The sequence below is a fragment of the Triplophysa dalaica genome, chromosome 6, assembly GCF_015846415.1.
Source record: "Triplophysa dalaica isolate WHDGS20190420 chromosome 6, ASM1584641v1, whole genome shotgun sequence".
NCBI lineage: Eukaryota > Metazoa > Chordata > Actinopteri > Cypriniformes > Nemacheilidae > Triplophysa > Triplophysa dalaica.
In genome coordinates, this window is record NC_079547.1 from 22,563,960 (window position 1) to 22,590,253 (window position 26,294).

The 26,294-nt window shown below is 38.6% G+C and overlaps 1 protein-coding gene across 13 annotated transcripts in view; it reads right to left on the reverse strand.

Moving 5' to 3' along the window:
* ptprt (protein tyrosine phosphatase receptor type T) overlaps nt 1–26,294 on the reverse strand; it is a 198,911-nt gene that overhangs the window by 108,108 nt on the left and 64,509 nt on the right. For all 13 annotated transcript variants that reach the window (XM_056750549.1, XM_056750548.1, XM_056750550.1 and 10 more), the window contains exons 3-7: nt 24,963–25,234; nt 22,382–22,463; nt 21,352–21,467; nt 20,261–20,435; nt 6,347–6,640 (exon numbers count right to left, since the gene is read on the reverse strand). In XM_056750549.1, coding sequence (XP_056606527.1) covers nt 6,347–6,640; nt 20,261–20,435; nt 21,352–21,467; nt 22,382–22,463; nt 24,963–25,234 — 939 coding nt within the window. The remainder of the gene's footprint in view (nt 1–6,346; nt 6,641–20,260; nt 20,436–21,351; nt 21,468–22,381; nt 22,464–24,962; nt 25,235–26,294) is intronic.

The window sequence follows — 26,294 nt, forward strand, 5'->3', positions numbered from 1 at the left end:
GTTTAAAACATTCTGCAAAATATCCTCTTTTGTGTTCTGTGGAAGAAAGTCATTCGATTAGTAACAAATGACAGAATTTTTATTTTTAGGATGGTCGATTGAGGTCAACGATAGATTGAATAATATTTTGAGTCATGTCAAATTAGATGCACGGCATTTCCAAACCCGATATTGTAAAACGAATGTGAAACAATGAATAAAACATGAATTATGGTTCATATATCATTGTTTGTAGCTGAAAATCGCGCGACACGACATGAGAGTAAATGCTGACAGAAAGTTGTTATTTGGGTGAATTGTTCTTATGAACTGTGCAGTTCTGTGAGACATTACACAGAAATACACTTTGCTGCATAAAAATATCTATATAATTTCAATTTATGCATACAGCCAGAATAGAATAACATTATTGAGTTTCCCGAGAAATAAACCTAAATATAATCACAACCTAATATATCACCAGCTTCAAACTCCACAGCTGAGGTCTCGCCAAACCGAATCAACTTTCAGCATCACAAAAATAAAGTTTCTTTCTCTTTTTCTTTCCATACTTGCCTATCGTTCTCTCTCCCTGCCCCTGTGCATTATTCACCATCTCTGCACCGTGACCGCCTGACGTGCCGGGAAAGACAATTTGCTGTATCTGTATGTGCCTGGTCTGCTCTTTTAAAGATAGCCTCTCCTCTTCTCTCCTGCCTCATTAGCTCATCTTATTAAAAAAGAAGAGCAAACCCTTTATTCAATGTATCAATGATCTTTAACATTTATCGGCACAAAGTAGCAGACGGCCATGCTTCTTAAAGGCGCAGAAGGTCATTTCTAAACCACCATCAGAATAAAATGAAATGCAAATATAACAACATTTCCAGAAGACAATGTAAGTGCCAATGCCAAACCTCTTCGCCATGATGCTGAGTGTTGTAGTTGTTTGCAAGGCTTCTGCTACGAAGTTACTGTTGTGTTCTGTATTGTTGCTAGTGCGTGTATGTCGTATGGAAATTATGCAAGACGTTTCACAGAATTTCTGGATGCAAATGTTTCATACAGGATGAGCAACACTTTTACACCCGCTCCACAGTTTTGTCTGTATTATATCATTAGCTGATGTGCTGTGGAGTGCTGGTATCAATAAACTATTCAGTCATAATGTTCGGACGTGAGCCAGAAGACACATTAGCAACCTCTAACTCAGAAATATGTTGGTAATTAACTCGTAAAGTGGAGGTGTTTTAAAATGGCGTAAATTTAACAAAAATAAGTCCTAAAGGGCACAGCAAATCAAAAAGGTTTTTTATGACGGGCGTTATCTCAAGGATTCAGGCTGAGGGGCGGTAATTGACCTGAGAGAGAGAGACCCTCTCTCTCTTTCTCCTTGTGTGCCGTCCTGGTTTGTCATAAAAAAAAGAAAAGCATGATGAAGGACCATCCACAGGTGGAGTAAATTTGCTTCCAGATCTCAGTGAAGAATTTAAAGTGGGGGGGGGGGTGAAGATGAGATATTGCCACGGAGAGATCTTTTTTTAAATTGCTGTATTAAATATTAAGAGCAGCAGAGTCACCTCGATGGATATTCAGCAATTAAGAACACACACACATTATCACCTCCATCTTCTTGCCGCTGCAGAGGATAACGATTTATCATAAGCGATGTGGAAATGTATTCAAATAAATCCACTTTGCTGGAGAGTCAAGCTGCGGACTAAACTAAATCCATCATCTGTGTTGATGGAAGAGGGGAGAAAGAATGCATGAGAGATCTCCAGGACTGCATGTGACAGAGAGCAGGGGAAAAAATAAGACCGGGCCGAGAAAATTGGGGAGCACAGTAAAACGAAAAAAGTAGAAAGAAGGAAAGAAAAAAAGAAAATGGAAAGAAGAGAGAAAATGGATGGATAAATGGAAAAGAAAGATGGACGGACGGACGAAAGAAAGAAAGGAAATGGAAAGAAGAGAGAAAATAGATGAATGGATGACAAAAGAAAGATGGATGGATGGATGGATGGATGGATGGATGGATGGACGGACGGACGGACGGAAGAAAGACAGACAGACAGACAGAAAGAAAGAAATGAAATGCAAAGAAGAGAAAAAATAGATGAATGGATGAAAAATGAAAGATGGATGGATGGATGGATGATCAATGTATGGAAAAATGGGTGGATGGATGGAAAATGAAAGAAAGAAAGTAGAAAATGGATGGATGGACGGATGGATGGATTGGTGGATTGGTGAATGAAAAACCCCAAAAAGGAAAAAGAAAGAAAGTAAGAAAGAAAGACAGATAGACAGAAAGAAAGGAAATGCAAAGAAGAGAGAAAATAGATGAATGGATGAAAAAAGAAAGATGGACGGATGGATGATGAATGGATGGACAAATGGGTGGATGGATGGAAAATGAAAGAAAGAAAGTAGAAAATGGATGAATGGATGGACTGATGGATGGGTGGATGGGTGAATGAAAAACCCCAAAAAGGAAAAAGAAAGAAAGAAATTGGGAAGAAGAGAGAAAATGGATGACTGGATGGTTAGGTGGATGGATGGATAGATAGATAGACCAATGGATGCATGAAAAACGAAAGAAAGTTTTTGTAATGTTTTTTTTATTTTGTAAGTGCTCACAAATGTCAAAATAAATTATTAAAGCAAAATGTATATTACAGGGTGTAAATAAGTCTGAACTGGGTCTCATTCTTCAAACACAGCCGACTTGATTGAGCAGAAACATTTCAGGATATTTTCTCGAATCTTCAGAGCCAAACATTCTGGCATACACAGAGTCCAGACTGAAACAACACCAGCACTAAATCATGTGTGTCTATCCATGCTTTGTCATGACCCAATAACTGAAAACACACAGATCATCCTCAAGCAGACCTCACCTGACCAACACGTCTACACCTGTCTGCTCTAATCAGATCTGTGTGACAGGAAAACATGTGTATGCATGTGTGTGCCTTCACTTCATGAAACACATTCTTTCGCTCACGCAGCGCCCCTCTTTGTCTAAACCCACGCCTCGTCTTTCTGATATGACAAGAACTGACGGAGGATCTCAAACTGACCTTGATGCCATCAATCTTCATCAATGTAATACCAGCAGTTTTACACAGAGTGGAAGTTGTTGACATCTTGTAGACTTTTGGCTACATCCACACAGTCAGTGAATGCTGTCACAAAAGTGTTTAATCCCAGTGACCTTAAAATTGTATTATTTGTTTGTGAAAAGGGTTATGAACAGGACAATGTCAACGGCCTTGCTATAGCTGTGAATTACACCCGTAACCATAGTGATAGTACCTGAAGCAAAAATTCATGCTACTGTACGTTGCGGTACTGTGAACCGCTAAAAACAGGACTGACAACAGTTTTGCATATACATTTATGCATTTGGCAGACTATTTCATTCTTTGCATCTAAGTCCTACATTTGTATCAATATTTGTGTTCCCTCTGAATCAAACACACACTCTTTGCGATGCTATTCCAATGCTATTAGCTATGCTAAACTACTAAGCTAAAACCGAGGTAGTTGCTGTAAAACGCTTTGGTAACTCCAGGTTAGACACGAGGTCTGGGAACACAATGTGCACGTTCATTAGTTGAGCTACCGTCCGCGTCTCACAAAGGGCCACATCAACCGTGTCAGTTTTGCTCCATTACACAAAAGTGTACACAAAAGAATCTGAAAATGATTTGTTGTGGGGTCGAAAATTGCAGGTCTGCCACATCTGTGGACGTCATGTGTAAACTGACAGGTGTATACTTTTCATTCAGCGTTTACACAAAAAAGTGGTTCTTCAAATCTGCCTAATAATTACAAATAAGCGTGTGTGCTTTTCAAGATAAAGGTGCTACAAAAGATTTGGAGAGGCGCTTCTTTGAGACTGAGGCTATACACTATATAGCCAAAAACGCTTTTGGCATAGTAAAAATTGTGTGCATTGCTTAAGTTGCATGTTTTTATGACTGTCTATTTCAATGTGAAGTGCCCGTAGTGTGCACAATTTGCATTTCTAAGTAAATACTGAACAAAGAAAAAACAAGATGTGTCTGTGTGTCTGTGAGTGAAATGACAAACTCCAGGCTGCTGGCGCAGTTTAAAGAGGACAGATTCTGTGCGACTGTATTAGCATACCAATATATCTCCTGCGCTGCGGAGTGGAGGAGAGAAATTGAATCGGAAGGACAAGGAAGATCAGGGCTGTCGGCTGGAAGCTACTTCATTGGATCAGAAATGTGTGTGAGAGCGTCTGTGTGTGCGTTTTATAGAAGGCTACCTGTGGTGAGCTGGCATCAATGCACTGATTATGTAGAACAGCTTCACCTGAATGAGAAAAAATGTCTTTACAAGCACAAGCACAAACAAACACACTTATTCTTTCATCAGAGTGGTGACTTTCTGTTGACTTGTCCAGAAGCACTTAGGCCACATTGACACGATGAAAACGGAAAAGTTTTTCCTTTGCGCTTTTGAAAACGTTCACTTACACATGACATCGTAATCCAAACAGTCTGCATTTACACGGATCCAGGAAACCGGATAAAACCGCTGTGGTATGCACACCGGCCAGTGGATGTTGCTGTGCAAAGAAACAGGATGTGCCTTGGCACATACACATGAACAGTTATAAGCCAAAAGTGCTTTTTAATACCGTTGGTCGACGTATACGTGTGTTTAAAGTCTGACAAATGTAAATAGTGTTTCTCCGCTGGTCTTATTGGTGCGGCAAATCCACATTTTCCTGGTGAAACATTAATACAGTCAGCAGCAAGAGCTCGCAGAATAGAATGGCTTTACGCGTTCGACTGAGCGCTTAATACGCATGCAGGTGACGTCATCGCTTTCAGAAAGTTTCGTATTGTAGTTAAAGTGGAAACCAAAACAGCTTGTTTTCTAGAAATTGTACTTTAAGTTCGTTTTTAAAAAGTTTGTGTTTTCAGTTCCCCAAAACGCCATTTCCGTCTAAATGGACAGTTAAAGAGCATTAAAAGTTTTCAGTTTTCAGTTGAAAATGCCGTCGTATAAACGGCTTGTTAATGTTTCCCAAAAAGTGTATATTTATATATATATATATTTTTTATTTATTTTAAGGTTAAATCTTAAGGATTTTATTAACATTTTAAATCAGTTTTCATGTTTACATTAAACAAAAATATGCATTTGGCAGACACTTTATCCAATATACTTTGCATTATACTACACATTTGTTTCTAAGTATGCGCAATACCTGAGATCGAACCCATGATCTTTGCGTTGCTAACGCCATGCTCTAGTTCTAACCACTGAGCTCCATGAAAGCTATGTTGACGGTTCTCACAATGCAGTCAAAACCTGACCCACACAAACACACCCAGGCATATCCCCCATCAAGTATATGAGACTGTGAATGTCAGCATGCTCTTGTCAAAGTATGAGCCTGAAAAACATCTAAGGAAGTGAGGAAGAGCGAGGGGAACGAGGGAGAGAGAGAAGAAACGAGAAAGAGCCCCTCTGGCTCTCCCCTGCTGTGTCATCAATGACAATCCAGCTCCTTTATCACATAACCCTCACCTGGATCTCTCTCGCTCTCTCACACGCACGCTTCCTTCACCTGGATCATAGTCTTCCCTACTTCCTGCGGCTCTCTCATCTGCTGCCTTTATCTCATTATCTGTCACTTTATCAGATCAAGAGCGTCTCCGTCTACACGAGCGCTGCTCCACGCGCCGCCCTACTGCGCTCATAATTACACCCGAAAATTGTTCCCACCTATAGCCCTTCTCTCCAGCACTCCTCATCGTCTGCCGATATAAATGCAACAATCTCAATTATCATTACACCTAGCGCTCTCACCTCCTCATAAATCATATCAAATCATCTCTCTCCTTTTCTTTTTTTCCTTCACTGAAACTATAACTCTCTAGCTTGGCTTCAATGCTTTATTCTGTTCTTTATATTCTGTCCTCTTTTAATGGCATAGTTCACCCGAAAATGAAAATTCTGTCATCATTTACTCACCATCTTGTCATTTTAAATCTGTATGAATTTCAATCTTTCGCAAAACACAAAAGATGATATTTTGAAGAAGCCTAATAACCAAACAACCGCGGTGCCCATTCGTTTCTATTGTATGGACACAAAACCAATGCAAGTGAATGGGCATTGCCGTTGTGCGGTCCTCAAAATATCTTCTTGTGTGTTCTTGAGAAAGAAAGTCATACAGATTTGAAAAGATATGAGGATGCATAAACGATTTTGGGGTGAACTATTCCTTTAAAAGCCAAAAATAAGCATACAGTAATAAGACAAGTTCACCATTCTGGATACGCGTTAACTTATCGGGTCATTTCATGAATAGATCACTTACCAGCACACTTGGTCCGAGTGATAAGGGGAGGCCCCGGGGGTCCCGTGCCCCCTTCACCAGGTCGGGTCAGCAGAACCTTTATCTCATATTCCACATCTGGGTCCAAATGCCAGAGTTTGTAAGTTGGCGCATCTACGACGTGCGTCTCGGCCCAGTTTCCTGTGGTGGTGCGGTACTCCACTTCTTTAAGGATGATGGGCCCGTCACCTATGATGGAGTTGGCGTTTGGCTTGATCCATAGGTAAGTGGCCCCAACGGCGAGAAGTTCTGGGGGAGCGATGGGTGTTGGGGGTGCTGGGGAAGAGAGTAAAAAAGTACATTTGATTTATTATGTTACTTTTTCTTTTTGAAACGATGTATGAAGAATGTGTTTAAGGAAAGTTAATAGTAGTTTAAAAAGTTTTGATTTCGTTTCGACATAAAGCATCACACACAGTACCCCATTCATTTTCCATTTCTAAATATGACCAAAACCACATTTAAACAAGCAGACAGACACAATCTGTGCTATAGCTGAACTACAATGAGCCATCATGAGCCGTCTCGGGCAATAATTTTGCAGCAAAAACAAAAAGTTATAAAAGAGCAATTAAGGGCTGCAGCAAGCAAGTTTACTTAGCTGTTACACTTCACCACTAATATTTCACATTTGCTTTAGCAGTGAAGAAAATGAAGGTCGGGTGAGCTGGAATTATAGTGACACATGCGGCTGAAGCTTTGCAGCTCATTAAGGGATATCAGACAGACTTGCTTGCCTGACAGAATTGTTAAAAGAAATGAAATAAAACGTTACTGGAATCCCAGTCGAGAAGGTGGGCTAGAGCTTCTCCCTAAACGCTCAACTAAGCTCTCTCTCTCCCTCACTTCATCTTTCTCTGTTTCCTCTTCTTGTTCTTTTTTCTGCTACCCACTCACAGTAAATCCACTGGAGACGGCTTATGGCTTGCACTGCATTAACTTCCTTCTTCTCTTTTTTGCTGTCCTGTCAAATTCTTTTAGCCATTGAGAACCTCAGATTTAATAACAAACCTAAAGGTGTGGAAGGTAAATAAAGTTTTTATAAAGCTTTCTCTATTTCACTCTTTCTTTCTTTCTTGCTTCCTTCCTTACATCTTTTCGGTCTTTATCTCTTTCTTTCTCATCTGTCTTTCTTTCTTTTCTTCTTTCTTTCATTCTCCTACCTTCCTTCCTTCCTTCCGTTCATTCTTTTTTTCTTTCTTTCTTTTCTGTGTAGCATTCATCCATTCTTTTTTATCTGTTTTTCTTTCTTTCATTCTTTCTTTCTTTCTTTCTTTCTTTCTTTCTTCCATCCATCCATCCATCCATCCATCCACCGACCCATACAACCACCCATCCATCTTTCATTTCTTTCTTTCTTTCTTTTATTCATTATTTGTTTCTTTCTTTCTTTTCTATCATCCATCCTTTATTTCTTCCTTTCTTGTTTGTTTTTATCTCTCTTTCATTCATCCATCAGTTCATCCATCCTTTCTATCTTTCTCTTTCTTTATTTATAATTCTGTGCATTTATTCATTCGTTGATTCATTCATGTATCCATTCATCCATCCATCCATTTTCCTTCCTTCGTTCTATCGCTTCTTCCTTCCATTCTAACCATCTGATGCTTTTAGTCAAAGTGATTTACAGCTCTTTCAATTCATAAGTTTGCATGTCCTGCTTACACAATCCTTATGTTTGTCTCTTAACTTTGAATAAATAACAAACTTTGTGAACCACTGTTCTGCATCTTCATTCCTGTCGTCTATCTTCCTGTCGCCTTCCTGTCACCTTGTCTCTTTCTCGCCAGAAGACAGACACTAATCCAGGGTTAGAGGTGAGCGGCGCGGCAGTGCATGAGGGGGTTTATCGGAGCATAGAAGAGCCACGAGGCTCCCTCTAATGAGAGGCTGCTGTCTCTGCTGTGCCATGTAATCAACTTAGCCAGATTACCAAAGACCATTTACCCACAGCTGATAACCACCGACTCCCTCCGCTGCCCGGAAAGACGACTCTCCAAATCGGAGAGGGAAGTCAGACATGACCTGTCAACCTCTGGTGCTTAAAAGTGTTTAATGCCCTGAATGAAAATGAGGCTGGAAGGAGTAACACGCAAAATAAATCGAATTGACCAAAAAACAGAAAACCAGCCAGCGTTGTTAGGTTTGGTAGGTTGCCATAAAGTTTGTACTATATGTATAAAATAAATGAATTACATGCATAACATTTATACCCAAGGCTATGACCCATAAGAGCCATTTTCTCCGCTGATGAACGATAACTATCGACAGACAAATAAAATCCATTTGAATTTGTAGGCCTCGCAGACTAAGACATACTCTTAGAATTAATGTAGTGTTATCATTTGTTTGTGTTGACGCCAATACATCAGATTATCATTAAAGTCATTCTTGGTGTGTGTGTGAACAGACCTTTTGTTAAAGTCCAAGTATGAAGTCATATTGATGCTAAATAAATACTGTAATGCATAAATACCAGATGCAAAACTATTTTTACTCATAGCTGTGTATTAATCCATTTTGTTGCCATCATATGAATAGAAACCAGTGTGTTGGTAATCAAATATTTTGGATTTCATTTTGAAATAGCGCTTTTATGTCGACCATTAATACACTTTCATCATGTAACACATTGTGGTCCAGAGGGTCAGCATCCTTACGTCAGCACATTGGTACGGCGTGGGTATTTATTGCTCTGCAGTTGATAGACTCAACGATTAGCACACTGTTTTTGAGAGTTCATGATTCAGCGGCTCAATAGATTGAAATGAGCTTTGGATGATGTTGATGACTGGCTGAATGTTGATTGGTTGTTGATGACTGGTTGTTATTGCGCTCTCGACGATTGACAAGCTATTTTCAGTATCCGTCATTGAAAGCACTGATGATTTGTGTGCCATGGGTTTGGTGATTGGCACAGTGGTTTGTGGTCACAACAATGCCTTATACAAAAACTGTTAAAACCTCTGACATCATTCAAATAACGTGTAGTCTCATTCAGGTAACTCATTGATTCATGACTCTTGTAAGCTTGATGTCGCAAGATGCAGTGTTCCTTATCAATAACAGAATTTCCTTCATTTTTACGCCTCAAAATAGATGTCATTGACATCTTTCACAACACTTGCTATCACAACTGTCATTTAGAAATTGTATTGGAAAGGACTGACATTTTATCATGACAACTCAAACAATTGACACAAGGGGTTTGACACAGCTCAGCCACGATTCAAGTTCTGTTCTCAGCATACTCTCAAACGGTGTGAGACACGTGAGATAAAATGAGAATAAATAGGCCAATATGGCGCGCTCAGATAGTCCAGACAAGCACACACAAACACACGATCCCACACGGCAGGGATACTGATAACAAAAGGAGCATTACCTGTTCACCAGGGTCTCCTTTCACTCCGGGAAAAAACCCATTTCCTGCAGAGGTTTCCTGCACACACTATTTACTATATCAGGTGTAGACGTTCACGTGTGTGTGTAAGGCTAGAAGCCTAACCCAATTTCTCATCTTTTCTTATCAGGTTCCCTTGATATATAAAGTTCATTCCCATTTGGACCGATACTTTGTCAGGAATATAAGCAGCACCAAGGCTACTGGACACCGCTCGTAACCCCTGAGCACGTGTGTGTATGTGTGCATGTGGCCGAGCCGACCTGTAATTTTAGCCTTTATCACCCCGGCGTCGGCAAGGAGGCTTTAAAACCACCTGGATTTGCGAGAAATCTCCAGAAATCCCACCTTGCTATCTGATCAAAGCCCACCGGGTCTGTCTGATAGGGGAATGGTGGGGAGAGATGTACACCACCGTCAAATGGGAATTTGTAGCTGTGAAACAACAATAATTGCAATCTGATTTTTCACCCATCGGAACAACCAAAAACAGGGCCTGAGAGCGAGAAAGAGACAGAATATTGCCTCAGTAGGAGAAAGTTTGAGGATAGGATACATGATAATATAGACCATAGGATAGTTCATCACCAATTATTTTATCTACAGTGTACGTATTTCTCAGAAGCCACATCTGAACAGGTGCATAAATGTAAACACAATCGCTACATACACACTAGAGCTGGACGTCATATTGAATGTTTGCAATATATTAAGTATGATTATTCTTGCAATATACTATACGATATCATTACTAACCTTACGAATTTAGTATGCTGCCTGTTTATGTCCTAATGTTCTTCTGCTTTTAATAATCAAACGTAATTAGTATGTCTGTTTTTCAATTCTCGCTTCATGTAATCTCAGATTAGCTCCATCACAATTAAAGGTCTAGTGTATGAAATTTAACGGCATCTAACGGCATTTCTCTCAACCCCCCAAACCTTTAGAAGCACTACGGCGGCTCTAACAGGACAAAGATGTCGTCACGTTTTACAAATTCATACAAATTAGCCACAATTCACTAAAATATCACCTAACGTATTAAAAACTAGTAAAGACTACAAATAAATAAATACAAAATAATGTACATACAATTTTGAAGCAAGCTTAGATACCCAATACAAAAATGCACCTCTGATTTAACTGAACTTAAAACTTTTGCAATTTTAGACTTTTGCGTAGTACTGAAAATAAAAAATATATATTTACAAAATAAAATTTTGCCGCTATAGCCATAATACCTACACCTGATAGAGAGCACGCCTGTTTAAACTGAACTTTGCAATCTAAAACTTTTGCATAGTTAAAAGTAATTTATGCACCTCAGACATGCACCCCTATTTCTCAACTGAAATCCAGTACTTATACTTCTACATAGTCTCACTTCAGGCGTTAACTTTGTTTTTTTTCACGTTTCATGTTTCTATCAGAAATGTCATGTTCCCTTCGTCACTGAGCACAAATGACTGAAAACCTTACAACACCAGCATCATCAAACCTCCTATTCAGCAACATTCTAGATTGCATTGCATTACAGAATTACATCACACTAAAATCACACCCAGGCTATAAAACTATTCCCTATAGGACCCTGCATTCCCCATACCTGCTGCCTACAATGATTTTGAGTGACTTACTTTATAGTGTGGATCAAACCCTGGAAGAACAGCTCAGGGGAATCGCATGAGAGCCGCTGTCTGTGCTATCACCTGACCTCTGTCCCTTGATGCTGTATCCCTTTGGTGGTTTGATTCTCTTTGTCAGGGACAAGAAACTACATTCCTCCTTTATTCTCCGCTCCATCTCCTTCTGTTTTTTATAGCAGTGCATCCGTGTTTCTGCTGGATGCTCGCAAAGAATGCTTTAATCAAAACAGCATATTGAGCATTACACAAGAGCGGGGAATTGTAGAAGTATGAGAGGGGATGCCGTAAACGCACCGCAGATGCAACGTGAGGGCACTTCAAACCTTCTTTCTGAAGAGATGGATGAACAAATGCAAAGCTCAGGGATGGAGGAACGGAGAGAGAGAGAGAGAAAGAGAGACAAAGCCAAAAGGAGGGAGGAGGCATCTTTCGCTTTACTGAATTGACGAGCCCGATGCTGTTCAAAGACACCATGCTGAGGACACCTGTGCATAAAATTCTAAATTCTGCTCCGAAAACATCTCTGGAGTCAATGGGACGAGAAAGACACACAACAAGAGCCTTTTTCTAAATCCTGCAAGCTACCTTGCTGTAATGACAAGATCCAAATTACAACAGATCAGGTAAAACTGGAAAGTACGCAGAAGTAGGTGGCGGCACACAAAAAACACTTTGTCCTCATTTACTTACCCTCTTGTCTTTTTAAACCTCTGTGATTTTCTTTCTTCTGCAAAACACAAAAGAAGATATTTTGAAAAATGTTGGGAATCAAAAACCGTTGGTCCCCATTCACTTCTATTGTATGGACACAAAACCAATGCAAGTCAATGGGGACCAACGGTAACCAACACTTTTCGAAATATCTTCTGCTGTGTTCTGCAGAAGAAAGAAAGTCATACAGGTTTGAAATGACGTGTAAATATTGAGAGTTTTAATTTTAATTTTGAAGTTGAACTATTTCTAGGTAGGCAGCCTACTAGAACAGCAACAGAACAACTCTATTCCTTATATAGACAGTGAGACGGTGGCTGAGTAAAATGTCTATTTCAGGGCGAGACACATTTTTTATGTGTATCTGGAGGCTACAGGAGTAAGCAAATAAATAAATGTTAACAGAGAAATATAGTGTCCCTAAGTGTTTGAAGTACAAACTCTCTGCCTTCTGCTTATCTGGGCAGTAGTATTACTGCGCTTTCATCCAGATCTCTAGTGAAGTCTGCTCCCAGCCAGTCCACGGACACACACATCCAAAATTCTTTACTAATATTCCACCCGGTCTGTGTGTAGATAACAGTCCTTCATGCACACATCTCAAAGTACACACGTATACACGAGAAATACATGGCATTCAAAAACGGTGTGCTTTACACTTTCATGTCTGTATATTTGCAAATTCACCATATTCTTGATAGCACAAACAGACTGGTTTCTCGTGAACTTTCAGATGGCTTTAGTTCAACTTAGTCTCTACTGTTTCTCCCAAAATTGCTTAAACAAAATAAAATTTGAAAAAAATGAGACAAATCGTCTGGAATTGTAATAAATAACAAATAAATTTGATGAGAAATGTTTGAGTTCATTTATAAATATTCAATGTAGACTTCACCACTTTGAACTCAGTCTGTGACACTGTTCAGATATACATAATGGAGACATTCTTAAGATTTCTGTGTGAAACATCTGAGATTTCATCAATAGTTTCCATTTGCTCTCCCATCAATCTCTATTTATTCTAACTGTGTCTAGGATAAATATTACAGACATCTGTGAAGGGGTAGCTCCTATTTTTTGCTAAATGTTTTATTTTAGACTATTTAAAGGTAAAGCTCACCCTAAAAATTCTGTTACCATTTACTAACCCTCTTGTTATTCCAAACATGTTTGAAATTCTATCTTCGGCAGAACACAAAAGAAGATGTTTTGAAGAATGTTGGTAACAGAACAACAATGGTACCCATTCCCTTCTGTTGTATGGGCACAAAACCAATGCAAGTGAATGGGTACTAAAGTTGTTTGGTAATCAAGATTCCTCAAAATATCTTATTTTTGGTTCTGCAGAAGATGAAAGCATAACAAGTTTGAAATGAAATAATTATGACAAAAATGTTTATTTTTGTGTGTGCTGTCCCTTTAATAATCATCGCTAGTTTACCGTATTTGCGTTTTTGGTCATTTATTTGTACAAATTTTGCACTCGTTTGTGTAATTCACATGTATAGTTTTAGTCACAATAATAAAAAATACAACCTAATAAACATAATATTAACAGAGAAAGTGAGATTCAGTTTCTTCTTACACTAGTTAACATTGAACACATGCCCTTTATCAACTGCACGGACTTCACATCACATACAGACTACAGAGACTTTAGATTACAGCCTGGAGAACCTTCTTAAATTACACCTGTCACCTGTCATTAACAGCTCTCCCTCCGGCCATCTCTCTTTCTTTATGAATCTATTAGTTATATCAACACTATATTATTCTCTTTCATTCACTCTCACATGAAAGGTCCGGCACTGACTAGCAGCATATCAATAAGGCCATACTGGACAAACACACACACAGACATACACACCTTGCTATTTTTCTGCTGATGGGGGTCTGTGGGGAGAGAGTGCTGTGGAGTGGAGGTCCCTGTGGGCCTTCTGTCTTGTCAGAGACAGAAAGGGGTTTCATGAACCATGGGGATGTCAAGACCTGAATGCTAACTAGTCTAGCGCAAGCTCACTGAGAAAATATTCGAGAAGGCTTTATTTCAGAATACAGTAAACTCAGTGTTCAGATACAAAATTTGTTTACAATCCCACAGAATCCTTTTGTCACTAATGTTCATCATACATAAAAATTGTTACACACTTAAAGGAGCAGTTCACCCAAAAACCTTCACCTCAAAGGAACAGTTCACTCTTCATTTACCTCAAGATGTTCCAAATCTATATAAATGTCTTTGTTCTGATGAACACAAACGAAGATATTTTGAAAATTGTAGGAAGCAAACGATTGATATCCTACTATGGTAGTCAATGGTGGCCAACAACTGTTTGGTTAGAAGCATCCTTCCAAATATCTTTCTCTGTGTCCATCAGAAAAAAGAAATGTAAATGTCGGAGGTGAGTAACTAATGACAGAATTGTATAAAATTTATGTTTTTATACATTTTTATATTGAAATATAACAGTTGGATTTTTCCTACAAATATTGTTGCTAATTTATGTATATTTGAACATTTTATAATTTTCATGTTTTCATGTTCACTAAAAAGATTTCAAATGCTTCTCATGCTTTCATTTTCACCGACATGAAGTCTCTTGAAAGAAACGCACTGATGTGCAGTGGGGAACCATTAGAAATACCTAAAGAAATCTATTGAAGTTGAGCTACAAACACTTGAATTCCCACAAGGGTTCGAATCCCAGTTTCCATCTTATTTAAAGCCTAAAAATAGTGTCTTTAAAGAGTTTGTAACAATCTGTGCTAAAGGTTAACCATTCTCTTCAACACAGAATTTACCTCACACTTTTCACCCCTCTCTCTCTCTATCTCTCTCTCACTTCCAGTGTGATGCAAATATGAATGGGGTAATAAAGCGAAGAGGCTTTTGGGTTAAAATTGCATCAGGCTGAGATTGTCAGAGGACAAGAGTGAGTGAAATGAGTGTCGGGATGAATATTACTTAACACAGATTAGCATACATTAAATATGAAACGTGGGAGAGGTTTGACATTACAGAGGCTTGAATTAGAGATAAAGAAAACAGGGATGACAGTGAAAGACAAAGAGCTATGATAATGTGAACAGATGAAGGTTATTGTGTGTGCAAATGTGCATTGAGGTAGAAACCAAGTGTACAGACAGAAGCCACCAACACTAAAAATAAAGGTGTTTAAAATGGCCTTCACAGCGATGGCATGGAAGAACCCTTTTTGGTTTTACAAAGAACCATTTAGTCAAAGGTTCTTCAAAGAACCATCTCTTTCTTACGTTTTTATAATCTGAAGAACCCTTTTTGCCACAAAGAACCTTTGGTGAAACAGAAAGGTTCTTCAGATGTTTAAGGTTCGGTTTGGTACCATTTCGACACAAAGCACCTCAATATTGAGTGAATAGGGAAGACAAACCAATGAGATCTAATGGAGAGCACATTATTTGATCAATTGGCATCTTCTGCTTTTCAGGTTTTCTGTTATAAAGACTCTGACTTGCCATGTCCTGCTAATGTTCAAATAAATCCTCCTCTGAATGAAACAACTGACTTATTGTTTGGGTAGACTTTGAATTAGGGATGCTAGATAAATTATCGGCCATATCGGTAACGGCCGATAAATGTTCATTTTTAATGTTATCGGTATCGGGCGATATTAAAATTTAGGCCGACATATTCATATATACACGATAAATCATAAATCATTTCCTCTGGTTTAAACTTCTTCAGCTGCACGCTGCTCACAGTGCTTCTGTTGTGAACATTCACTTCCTGCTATTATCAAAACATTGTACGGTATGCAGATATTTATGAATGTGTAAATTGAATGCTTTCTGATTGAGACCTTTAAGACATGTGGCTTTAAAGAAATTGTTTCAGGCTCGCTCTGGAAGAACATATTTAAATTATTTATTGAATAAAAATAAACCAGAAAAGTTACAAGGTTAAAGTTTTGACAAATTTGTTTTGAAGTTGGGTTGGTTCATGATTTTCAGGGAATAAAAGAGAACTAATAGTTACCTTGTTTTCTGTAGTTAATGTTTTCAAATAAAAGTAGTTGTCCACTTTTTGCTTTTTGTTTAATTCAATTTTATATTTATATTTAGATAATGTATATCGACCAGATATCGGTTATCGGCCTCAATTGTTAAAGAATTATCGGTTATCGGCCAAAATTTACATATCGGTGCATCCCTACTTTTAATATATCTAAAAAATATAAAGAAAGACACAGAAAAGAACAAAAATAGAAAATGTTAAAATAACAGGACCTTCCTACAGTCACCTGAAAGAGATTCCTTCATACCAGCACCTCATCTCTCTATCTATCTCTTTTCCATCAGCCGGTGGTTATTAATGACCCCTGCACCCCTCCGTGAGCACCCCATTTATAAAACTCACCGTTTTAATCTCTCCCAGTATGTGTTTCTCCCACACGCTCCCTCAGTCTCCAAACACACTCATACATTCACTAGCTAACACCTTTATGGGGGAAAGAGAATGCAGCGGCCAGTACTTACAGCTCAGACACACTGGCCCATTTTTACTCTTTCCTCCAGTATTTGCTCTAATTCTGAAGCTCATCCAGAGACTACAGTCAAAAACACTTTCAAACACAATTTCACAAAGAACACTTTTGAATTTCATGTTGAAAAATAGCCTAGAAAAATGTACCATGGCATTTACCACAGTTTTGTCAAAATACCATACAATAATAAATCATGATGGAGATAAAACTCTTGCACTCTTACTAATAACGTGCTATTATTAAAGCTGTAATCTCCAATATTGTCGGTAAAAATAACAAAATCAGTGATCAAAACCGTCATTTTATCTTAACACAATTCACAATGGTAAGCTTATAATAATAATTTATAATTTGAGTTTTTGTTATGATATCACGAAAAGTTTATTTATTTATTTGTGTTTTCACTCATAGAGAACATCTTTTCAGTTTTTATAGATACGTATGAAGCGTTTGTCCCGTGTAGTGACTCTTATAAAAACAATGTGCAAGTTGTAAAGACAACGCCTTTGTTCTTTCACTCGTAGAGAGTAGGTTTTCGTTTTTATAGATGCGTTTGTCCCTTATTGTCACGAATAATAACAATGTGCAAGTTATAAAGACATACATGTTCGTGCATTAACTCATAGAGAGCATGTTTTTAAAGATACGAAGTGTTTATCATGTTAACTTTCACTTATAAGAGCAATGAGACGTTTTTTAAATACGTAACGCGTTTCTGCATTCACTTAGAAAACAGCGCGCTCAGTTTTTAAACAAGACAGGGATTTTGAGACAGTGTTTCTCATACGCTTAATGACCATTCTCTTCAGTTTTGTTGTTACTGAAAGCACCGGTTTGTAAAAGAGCTAGATTAGGGGGCCTTTACAATCTTTAATGTTTAAGTTTAATACGTAGGATTTTTATTAATACTTAACACTCTCTACGGGAAAACAAAGTGAACTGTAAGAGAGATGCTTGGATTGGTATAAGCACCAATAATAACTGTTGTAACTATGGCTATTTGGTAGAAGTCTGGTTACCATGGAAAAGTTTTAGAAGGGCAAAGATTAAAGAGTTAGGAAAAATATTTCTTCGTTTTTCTCTTTTTGCATCTGTTCTGCATTTTCTGTTTTATTCATGCCTGTGTACTATTTAAACCCAGTATTGTTGGATTACCAATGCTTTTTGGCTCCTCTATGACGAATGGCTTGCGTTTTAGCCTTATTTTTAAGTCGCTATAGGATAAAAGCGTCTGAATAATGGAAACAAATCTTAATGCGCATCCAAAACCTAAATCTTGAAGCTAAAACACACTCTACAATTCTCGGATGTTACGTAATGACAGCAAAAAGCTTTGGCTCTGCAGGTCTACAGTCGTACCGAGGCCAAAGTTTCTATCCATTACAGCCCAGCTAACCTTAAAAGATTCGCCTCCAGCATGTTCTCTTTATTAATTTTCAGTGTCTGTCTGGAATAGTGCCACTCCTGCTATATACACCCTCCTCCCTTCCCCTGGACTGAATCCCTGGCACCGCACGCATTAATTAATGCATATTTCATTTAGCATGCCTTTGCTCCGCAGCATATTGCCTTGCACTTTATTCATTTCCCCCGGGAAAAGATGTTGTACATCACCTCTCTGTCGCCGTCCCTTATCGGGCACGGAGACGGCACACACGTCTGAATTCCCGGGATGACACTGGGACCTTTGAACACCTGAGGGTCCGATAGCCATCTAGCAGTCGTGGCCTGGGGGACGCTGTCGCCCCTCAAGGAGCACGCTGAGCCGACCAGATGGCAGAGGAAGCAACAAACATGCCGCCAGAGAAAACCCATCGTGATGCCACTGTATCAGTCAGCATCTATATTTGGCATATGCTGAGTATAATGAAACACATTCTAATACTACAGACGAGGGATTGGCCGTTACTGTAAACACTAGTGCCAGATTGTATAATACTGGTTGTACAATACCCACACAACTCTATTTGTCTGTGATGTCTTTGTAACCACCGCTTCTTTCTAAAATGCATCTGTAAGTAACGTTTCAAATGCACAAAGGTACTTTTCAAGGCATCAACTATTGACCAAGGTTATTCTGCGCTTTTTGATATTTCTACTTTATGATTTTTTCACCTAACATTCGTGTCACAAGCAGTCTTTCTGAACAGCAACAGAAGTTGAAACTGTCCCGCAGTGTTCACTTACGGAGAAACAGCAATGCTAAATCACCTGCAAAATACAGCATCTTTAGATTTAGAGTCCTGCTGGGTACACCTTGGGTGATTCTGACAGTATCGCTAGCTGTGAAGTGTTGAAAAGTGTTTGTCTTAAACTTTTACAGCCTGTTTGAAGAACTCACTTCTTTTCAAATGATGTTTTGAGTCATTGTGATATTAAATGTGATACTGGAGATAAAATCCTTTCTCCCATCCTGTTTTGAAATGCTGAGATTTCTCAAAACTGTAGCTCATTTTTGCTGAAACCATTTGATCCGACATCTCACCTTCTGGCTCAACCAATAACGTGAGACTTGATACTTAGCTGCAGCACTTACTACTTAAAGGAGAAATTCATGTAGATTAAATATATACCTTGGATTATCACTTTCTGTAAAGTCTGTAAATGTCAATAAATACAGTATGTAAACTTTAGCATTTTGCATATAATATTACATTTCATCAGCCTGATATGACGGGAATTCCAGACTATTTTATAAAGTGACTAAATTGTATGAATTCATATTAAGTAAATTGTACAAAAATGCGCGATTATTTAAAAGAGCAATAATTTAGCCCCACCCCTAACCTTTACATCACTGGTGCAATAGCAGACTCTACTACATTTAACAATTGATCATACGTACTGTAGTCATATGAATTTGCCGCTATATCAGATTGTGTTGTCTATAGCTGCTGAAACTTCATGTTAGCTACAAATACAAATATATTCCAGGATACAACATGAATAAAAACATATCCTTATAAAGATAATCAATCGTGAGACATCCCGGGCAGAGCTTAGCAAGGACTAAAGGTGGTTTTGGCTATAGTAGGTCACAAGGGGCATGGCCAAGCCAAAACAGATGTTAACGCTCCACTCATGTCTAATGACTGCGCTACATGCTAACAAGCGCATAGCGCCTTTGTTGGGTGGGTTCGAAAGCTTTTTGTTATTTCTGCTTTTCTTGTCTCCTTAAGTGGTACAATCTCTAAAGATAATGGGGTACAGTTGAAGCTTCACGAGAGAGAGAGAATCAAGATCTTCATACTAGTTGTTAGCAATGCTAGCTGAAATAATGAAGGTTCTGTGTGTAATGATTCAGAGAAATCCTGCTGCCGACGCCTGATGTGGTATTTCGGGCCGTGTTTGCTCTGTGTGTGCGCTTTGACGAGAATCTCTCAATGTTTGTGCCAGCATTTGTGGGCCAATGTCCCTGAACATCGGGCCACATTTGTGAAATGTAAGTTGCGATAATGTGCGCAAAACCAGAGAAACCTTTAATGGATTTTCGACACGCTTTAAAGCTGTCTAGGTGAAAGACAGCGTGCAATGCAATCGCAAATACTGTAGAAAGCTGTTGTAAATAACATCAGAGAGTTTTAGAGGTTATGGGGAGTGAATGAATACACACCTTTGACGCTGAGCTCTGCGTAGTTAGAAACCCCAGATCCCCCGTCGGAGCGTATGACGCAGCGATAGCGACTGGTACTCCGCTGTGATGTGTCCGTAACACTGACGGTGGCTGAGAAACGCCGATGGTTCACGACACGGGTCACCATGAGAGATGTGTCCTTGCCGTTCCATTGCTGTAAGATGAACAAACACTAAGTATATAACCTCTTTTCATTTTAGATGATTATATGAACCCAGCTGGCACATGTATGTCTGTAAGAGGTCTGCTAAGATCAGGAGATCTAGAACTCATCTGCTGTGTAAAAACATCTGCTAAACATCTTAGAGCAGGTTTGCAACCATTCTAAATAAAAAACATCTTAAAGACGTCTTCTATGTCTATGACATTTGACAGCAGACGTCTCTGAAATTTACTGTAGATGAGCAAACTATCTATTGCAGGAGTCTTGCAGTTGCAAATACAAGACGTCAAATAGACGTCTGCCAGACGTATGTGTGCTATCAGTGAATAGATCATGAGGTTATTAGTAAGACAAAAGCTTAAAAGTGTAAAGAAGCAAACGCACATCTTCGGAGGTGCCGGTCAAGGAAGATAAAATAAAAATCTATGGACAAGACTCTATTAGACCGACATTTCAGCAACAAGACACCTTGACAAAGCTTTTCTTGTACATATTAGAATGACTTAACATAATGTATGCAATATGCACAAATGTATTCACAGTTTCTGTACTGACTCTAAAGATTTCCCCAAAAATGATGAAAAGTTACGTACATTTTCTCCATTGGATTACAGAGTCACATAAAGACAGAGATAAAGCCCTATCACTAAAGCCCTAAAAACATTCTGTGCACAGAAAGCCGGCCTTCTATCTTCTTGTCTCAAAGCTGTACAACAGGATAAATGGAGGCTTAAAGTTTCTAGCCAAAGGAAAAACAAAATTTTATCGGAGACTTTGCAGACATAGAAACTGGCTTAGAAATGTTGCCGACAAAAACAAGTTATTAAGTTTTGACACATGATTTTTTTTCGGATGGAGGGTCAGAACCTTAAAAATATTAAAACTGTGCATACGACACACGACTCACCTGAAGCCAGAGTTTATCGTGCTGTGACCATTTGCCTCCAGCAATACACTGGAAGGTGGCGTTCTGCCCCACGTTCACCTCCACATTCTGCAGCCGCAGAAAATGCGGCGTCTTGCCTGCGGAACCGAAAAAAAGCCAAATGCGCACTGTCACAAACACACTGTAACTTACAAATCACTGAAACCTCATGTGCCTAGTAAACATTATAACAATATTTGGCCACAATTGAAAATGTATTAATGTCGCCACTTCTTAACCCCACTGGTATAAAAATATTTTCATATTGTACCTTGAAAAAGGTTTTTTAAATAGAACTGTAAGTGCTACATTCATACTTCATTTACATACATTACCAGTATGATATTTAATATTAAGATATTTGGAAAAATAATTAACTGTCATAGCAGGAAAAATTGTAGTAAAAGGTTCCTCAGAACTGTTTGTTTTCTTATATTTCTTCTCTGCATTTTCTTCTTTTATATCTTATTTTGTGTTCAACAGAATCCAACAGAAGTTTTTTTCCTAATATGATAGTCAATGATGTCCCAGAAATGTCAGTAACTAACATTCTTCCAAATATCTTCAAATTTATACATGTTTGAAACAACTTGAGGGCGAGTAATTCATAACAGAATTTTCTCTATTGGGTGAACTATTCCTTTAAGAAAGTAAATAGAACATTAGGGAAAATTAAGTTTGTTTTCTCGTTGACTTTATAAATTTGACCCTCATTGTATTATACTTTGATGTAGAGAGGAAGAGAGAGAGATCCAAGTTAATGAGGCAAAGGGTCAAGCTAAAGTTTTCCTGTCATAACAAGAAAGATGGGGCCTTAAACTCTGTGTGTCCTCAGCTATACAATCTGTCCCTCTCTCTCTCTCTCTTTCCATCTCTGTCCAACTCTCGTGTTGACAAACTGAACTCCAGCCGTGGCGGCACAAATGTGAAAGCAAGTAGGCTCTGATTGTAAGTGTGTGTGACCGTGAACGTGCGTGTGTGTGTGTGTGTGTTTGTGCGTGTGTAGACTCACGGCAAGGGTGAGCCAATACATGTATCTCGTCCACAGCTATGAACCCAGGATGCCCCTGAACAGAAACTGCCTCAAATATCACCTAAATGAAAGAAGATCAAGAAGTTAAATCAAGTCAGATTAGATCTACATTGAAAGCATATTTACTGTACCTGCCAAGTTAACCTTCACACAGTGGCCTCAAAATAAATTAAAGCTACACCTAAAAGGTAAGACTGCATAGCAAAATCAAACCAAGTGGTATTAATGTTAAAGAAAGATAAGGCACACTTTCCACACTAAATGAATGCAGATAAATAGAGTGCCCCAATATGTCTTCCTTTCAACCAGTATAAACTGATCATCTTTTTCTTTGAAACTTTGCACATAAATTCACACCTCTGTACCCCTTTTCTCCGAATCAGGCATATGGGGCTGGCTGGCACGGTTTGCGTGGCACACTGTACATGCCATGTGGCAGAGACATGTGTGGTCTGAACGGTGGTCTCTATCTCTCTGAGCTTTGCCAAACAACGCCCGCCAAAACCTGTGCACAGGATGCACTTTAGTCTCCGGCTTCCCCAAGGAGCCTAGAGATGAGTCAAGAGGCAACTGAATCTACAACTGCCTGCCTGTATCTAAACCTGCCTCAATATTCCAGGTATTCCGTTCAAAACTGCTATTAAAACTTCTCTTAATAACTGCTGTTCCTTATCATCTGCTACAGTTAGTAAAGTATGTCTCTATTTGACAGCATTAATAAAATATAATCCGGGTACTTCTGAGACCTCTGAACGAAAGCATACAGCGTAAGGTATACATTTACACAGATCAAAAAGAGAATTCGTTTGCTTTTTGCATATCATGAGTCTTTAAACGCTGTCACATTGAAGTGGCACCCTACGTTTCTAACTGTATCGCTGCAGGAAACATGTCAATTAACCTAGAGATTCGTTTGGGCAAAATTGGCCACTTATCAGGCATATTCGTTGCTCTAATCCAACTCCCAGTGGGGTTTATTTCTTGGTACAGTTTATGAACCTAGAGACAAAACTTCTGGTAGATATTAGGCGATCTTTAGCAGTTAATTTATTAAGTTCAACCCAGCAAGAGAAGCGAACGCTTTTAAAAACTCTTAATGGCTTCTTGTGATAATAAAAACCAAGCAGAGAGGAAATCAGCTCTAACCACTGGGAAGAACATCCAAGTGAGCAAGCGCACCAGTCAACAACCTGTCAGGTCATATTATACACCAAAATCTGATTTTACAATTTAACAAAGTACACGTAGAATCTTTATTTGGGAAGTTGACAAGTATACGGTACCGTACATGTGTTCTATGGTGTGAAAGCAAAACTTTTGATAAACAAACTCTTCATAAGTCTTTTGATATATATATATATATATATATATATATATACATATAAAAAATATTTTCATTGTCAGTTTTTTCCTAAATTTTTGCGTAGTTATGCCATAGGGAAAATTTACGGTTTATTTGTCAACCACTTATTTATTTATTTACTCAATCATTTATATATTTTTGGGCGAAATGTGACTTGGACCCCAGATCCACAAATATACACACACGAGCACAAAAGCTTTGAAACTGGCTGCTGGTCAAATAGATGCCCTAAGCAAATATTGGTCATAGCAAATATTAGACTGCTGTTTGCAGAGAGGAGTCCAGTATTCCCAGCACAGGCTAAATATTTGTTTTCCTCATTACTTAATTCAATTACACGGCTAATCTCACGAGCGTATTTCACCGCACAGATTGACCAGTGAATCTATAGACAGACAGAGGTGCAGAATACACGAGCAAGTCTGGGTACAAAGAGGTAATGACTTTAAAAAAGAGAAAAAGAGAGAGCGAGTGTGAAAGATAATAAACACAAAGACGGATCTAAAATGAAGGGCTAAAAGCGTATTCACCAGAGCCATTTGTGGGTGAGATTAGGCAACTGTGATTGCAATGATAATTGGAGCAGAGCGCAATCTACTGCCCCACTCTGAGCCTCAATCGGTGCCATTTACCAGGAACATAACACTGAAAATAAACTTGTTCAGTCCATTTCTCTGGTCAAGGAGCTGAAATCCACTGTACGATTAGGTTGATGGGCTCACTGTGGAGGTTCACTTGGTTAAAAGGGGTCATATGGCGCGAATATGTGTTTTTCTGTGTCTTGTGTACTCTGTGTTCCCACCAAACGCAAATGAAATGTTAGGCGCGAGTGATTTACATGTTAAGTCAAAGCATAGACGCGATTGGACATCATGCGGCGCAATCAACGCTGTTTGCGCTAATGACACGTTGTGAATTGACGTGCATAATTCTCATAATTCCCGCAAATCGCACAAGTAAAAAAATTGTAGCTATATTTTTTAACCTAAATTGCATTTTAGATAAAATTTTATGAATAAGACTCAATCAAAATGAGCTGAAAATAAGTTGCTGTTCCATTTCATGCTCCTTGTGAATCTCATGAACTTGGACCTTGCTAGTGCTATTCACTTTACAGAGCTTCAGAAATCTCTCATTTAAATTTGGACAATTTATAGACTCTATTTGTTTTACAGGGGAGAGAAATATTCTTCTTACCTGGTAAGAGTTGGGCCAAAAGGTACTGATGGCCAGTTCGGCTTTCACCCAACCTTCAGTGACTGGAGCCGAGGCGTTCCAGATTGGGTTCCCCTGCGGACCTCCGTCCACCTTTATATATACGTTTAGGGTTCCAGGACTCGTCCCATCCCGGCTTGACAGGGAGTAGTGGAAATCGATGCAATGGGTGTCATTTTCTTTTAATGTTGGGAGGAGCAGGTGAGCCTTCTGACCCGATGCACGACCAGAGGCGTTGACAACCATAAAGGAACCTGATGGAGGAAATTGATCGCAAATATCATCAAACTGTTGATTGAAATGCCGTCTGTCATGCTTTTGTCATCCTCGTGTCATTTAAAACCTGTATAAATCTCTTTCTTCTGGAAACACAAAAGAAGATATTTGAGAAATGTCTCGGTGGTTTTGTGTCCGTGCAGTCAATGGGGAACAATGATGTTTGTCTAGCAACGTTCTTCAAAATATCTTCTTTTGTGTTCTACAGATGAAAAAGTCAAATTATTCGATTACAGAGGAAGAAGATGTTGATAAAGTTTAAGTAATATTCATTAGCATGACAGCTTTTGGAAAATTCTTTGATTTTCTTATATTCACATCTAAACGATCAAAACCATCTTGTTCATGGCCTTCATGTCTAAGCAGTGTTCCTTCAAGACCAGCATAACTGAAATAAAACCGGACTAAGACCATGCTGCTGAAAGATTATTTATGAAATGATCCTGCAGACTGTACATCCTTTGTACTCAAGGTTTTATGAGACAATATATTTTCATACAGGCTTACAAGTAGGCTGGTACAAGTCAATACCAATAGTGATGCTGATTTAGAAAGAATAAAGTAAGAGTGGGTTTAAAAAATCATGTTTTTCTCGGAAGAGGTGACAATCATTCACTTTCTAACGGGAAAGGCAATTAGCTAAACTAAAGGCTCAAAGGTGCCAATTTTTCATAAATTATTGTAATTCATTCAGGGTTCTTAAAAAAAATCCCACAAAGGAATTCAATCCATTTAGGTTAGGGAAAAGATTTTGGGCTTAACAAATGTGACAGCTTGGTTATCAATCAAAATCCTAACTATTCCAAAGAATAAAGTGTGAGCGCGTGTGTGTTTAAATAGCAATTATAAACCATTGGGTTGGTGAATTTATGACTTACGACATTTTAAAAGCTAAATGCTTGTGTTAAAGAGACAAAAGAATATTATGTTATATTATAGATATTATGAAAAATGTCTCTGTGGTTTTGTGTCTAAAGAATGGAAGTCATTGGAGGCAGATGTTGTTTGTTTACTAACGTTCTTCAAAATATCTTCTTA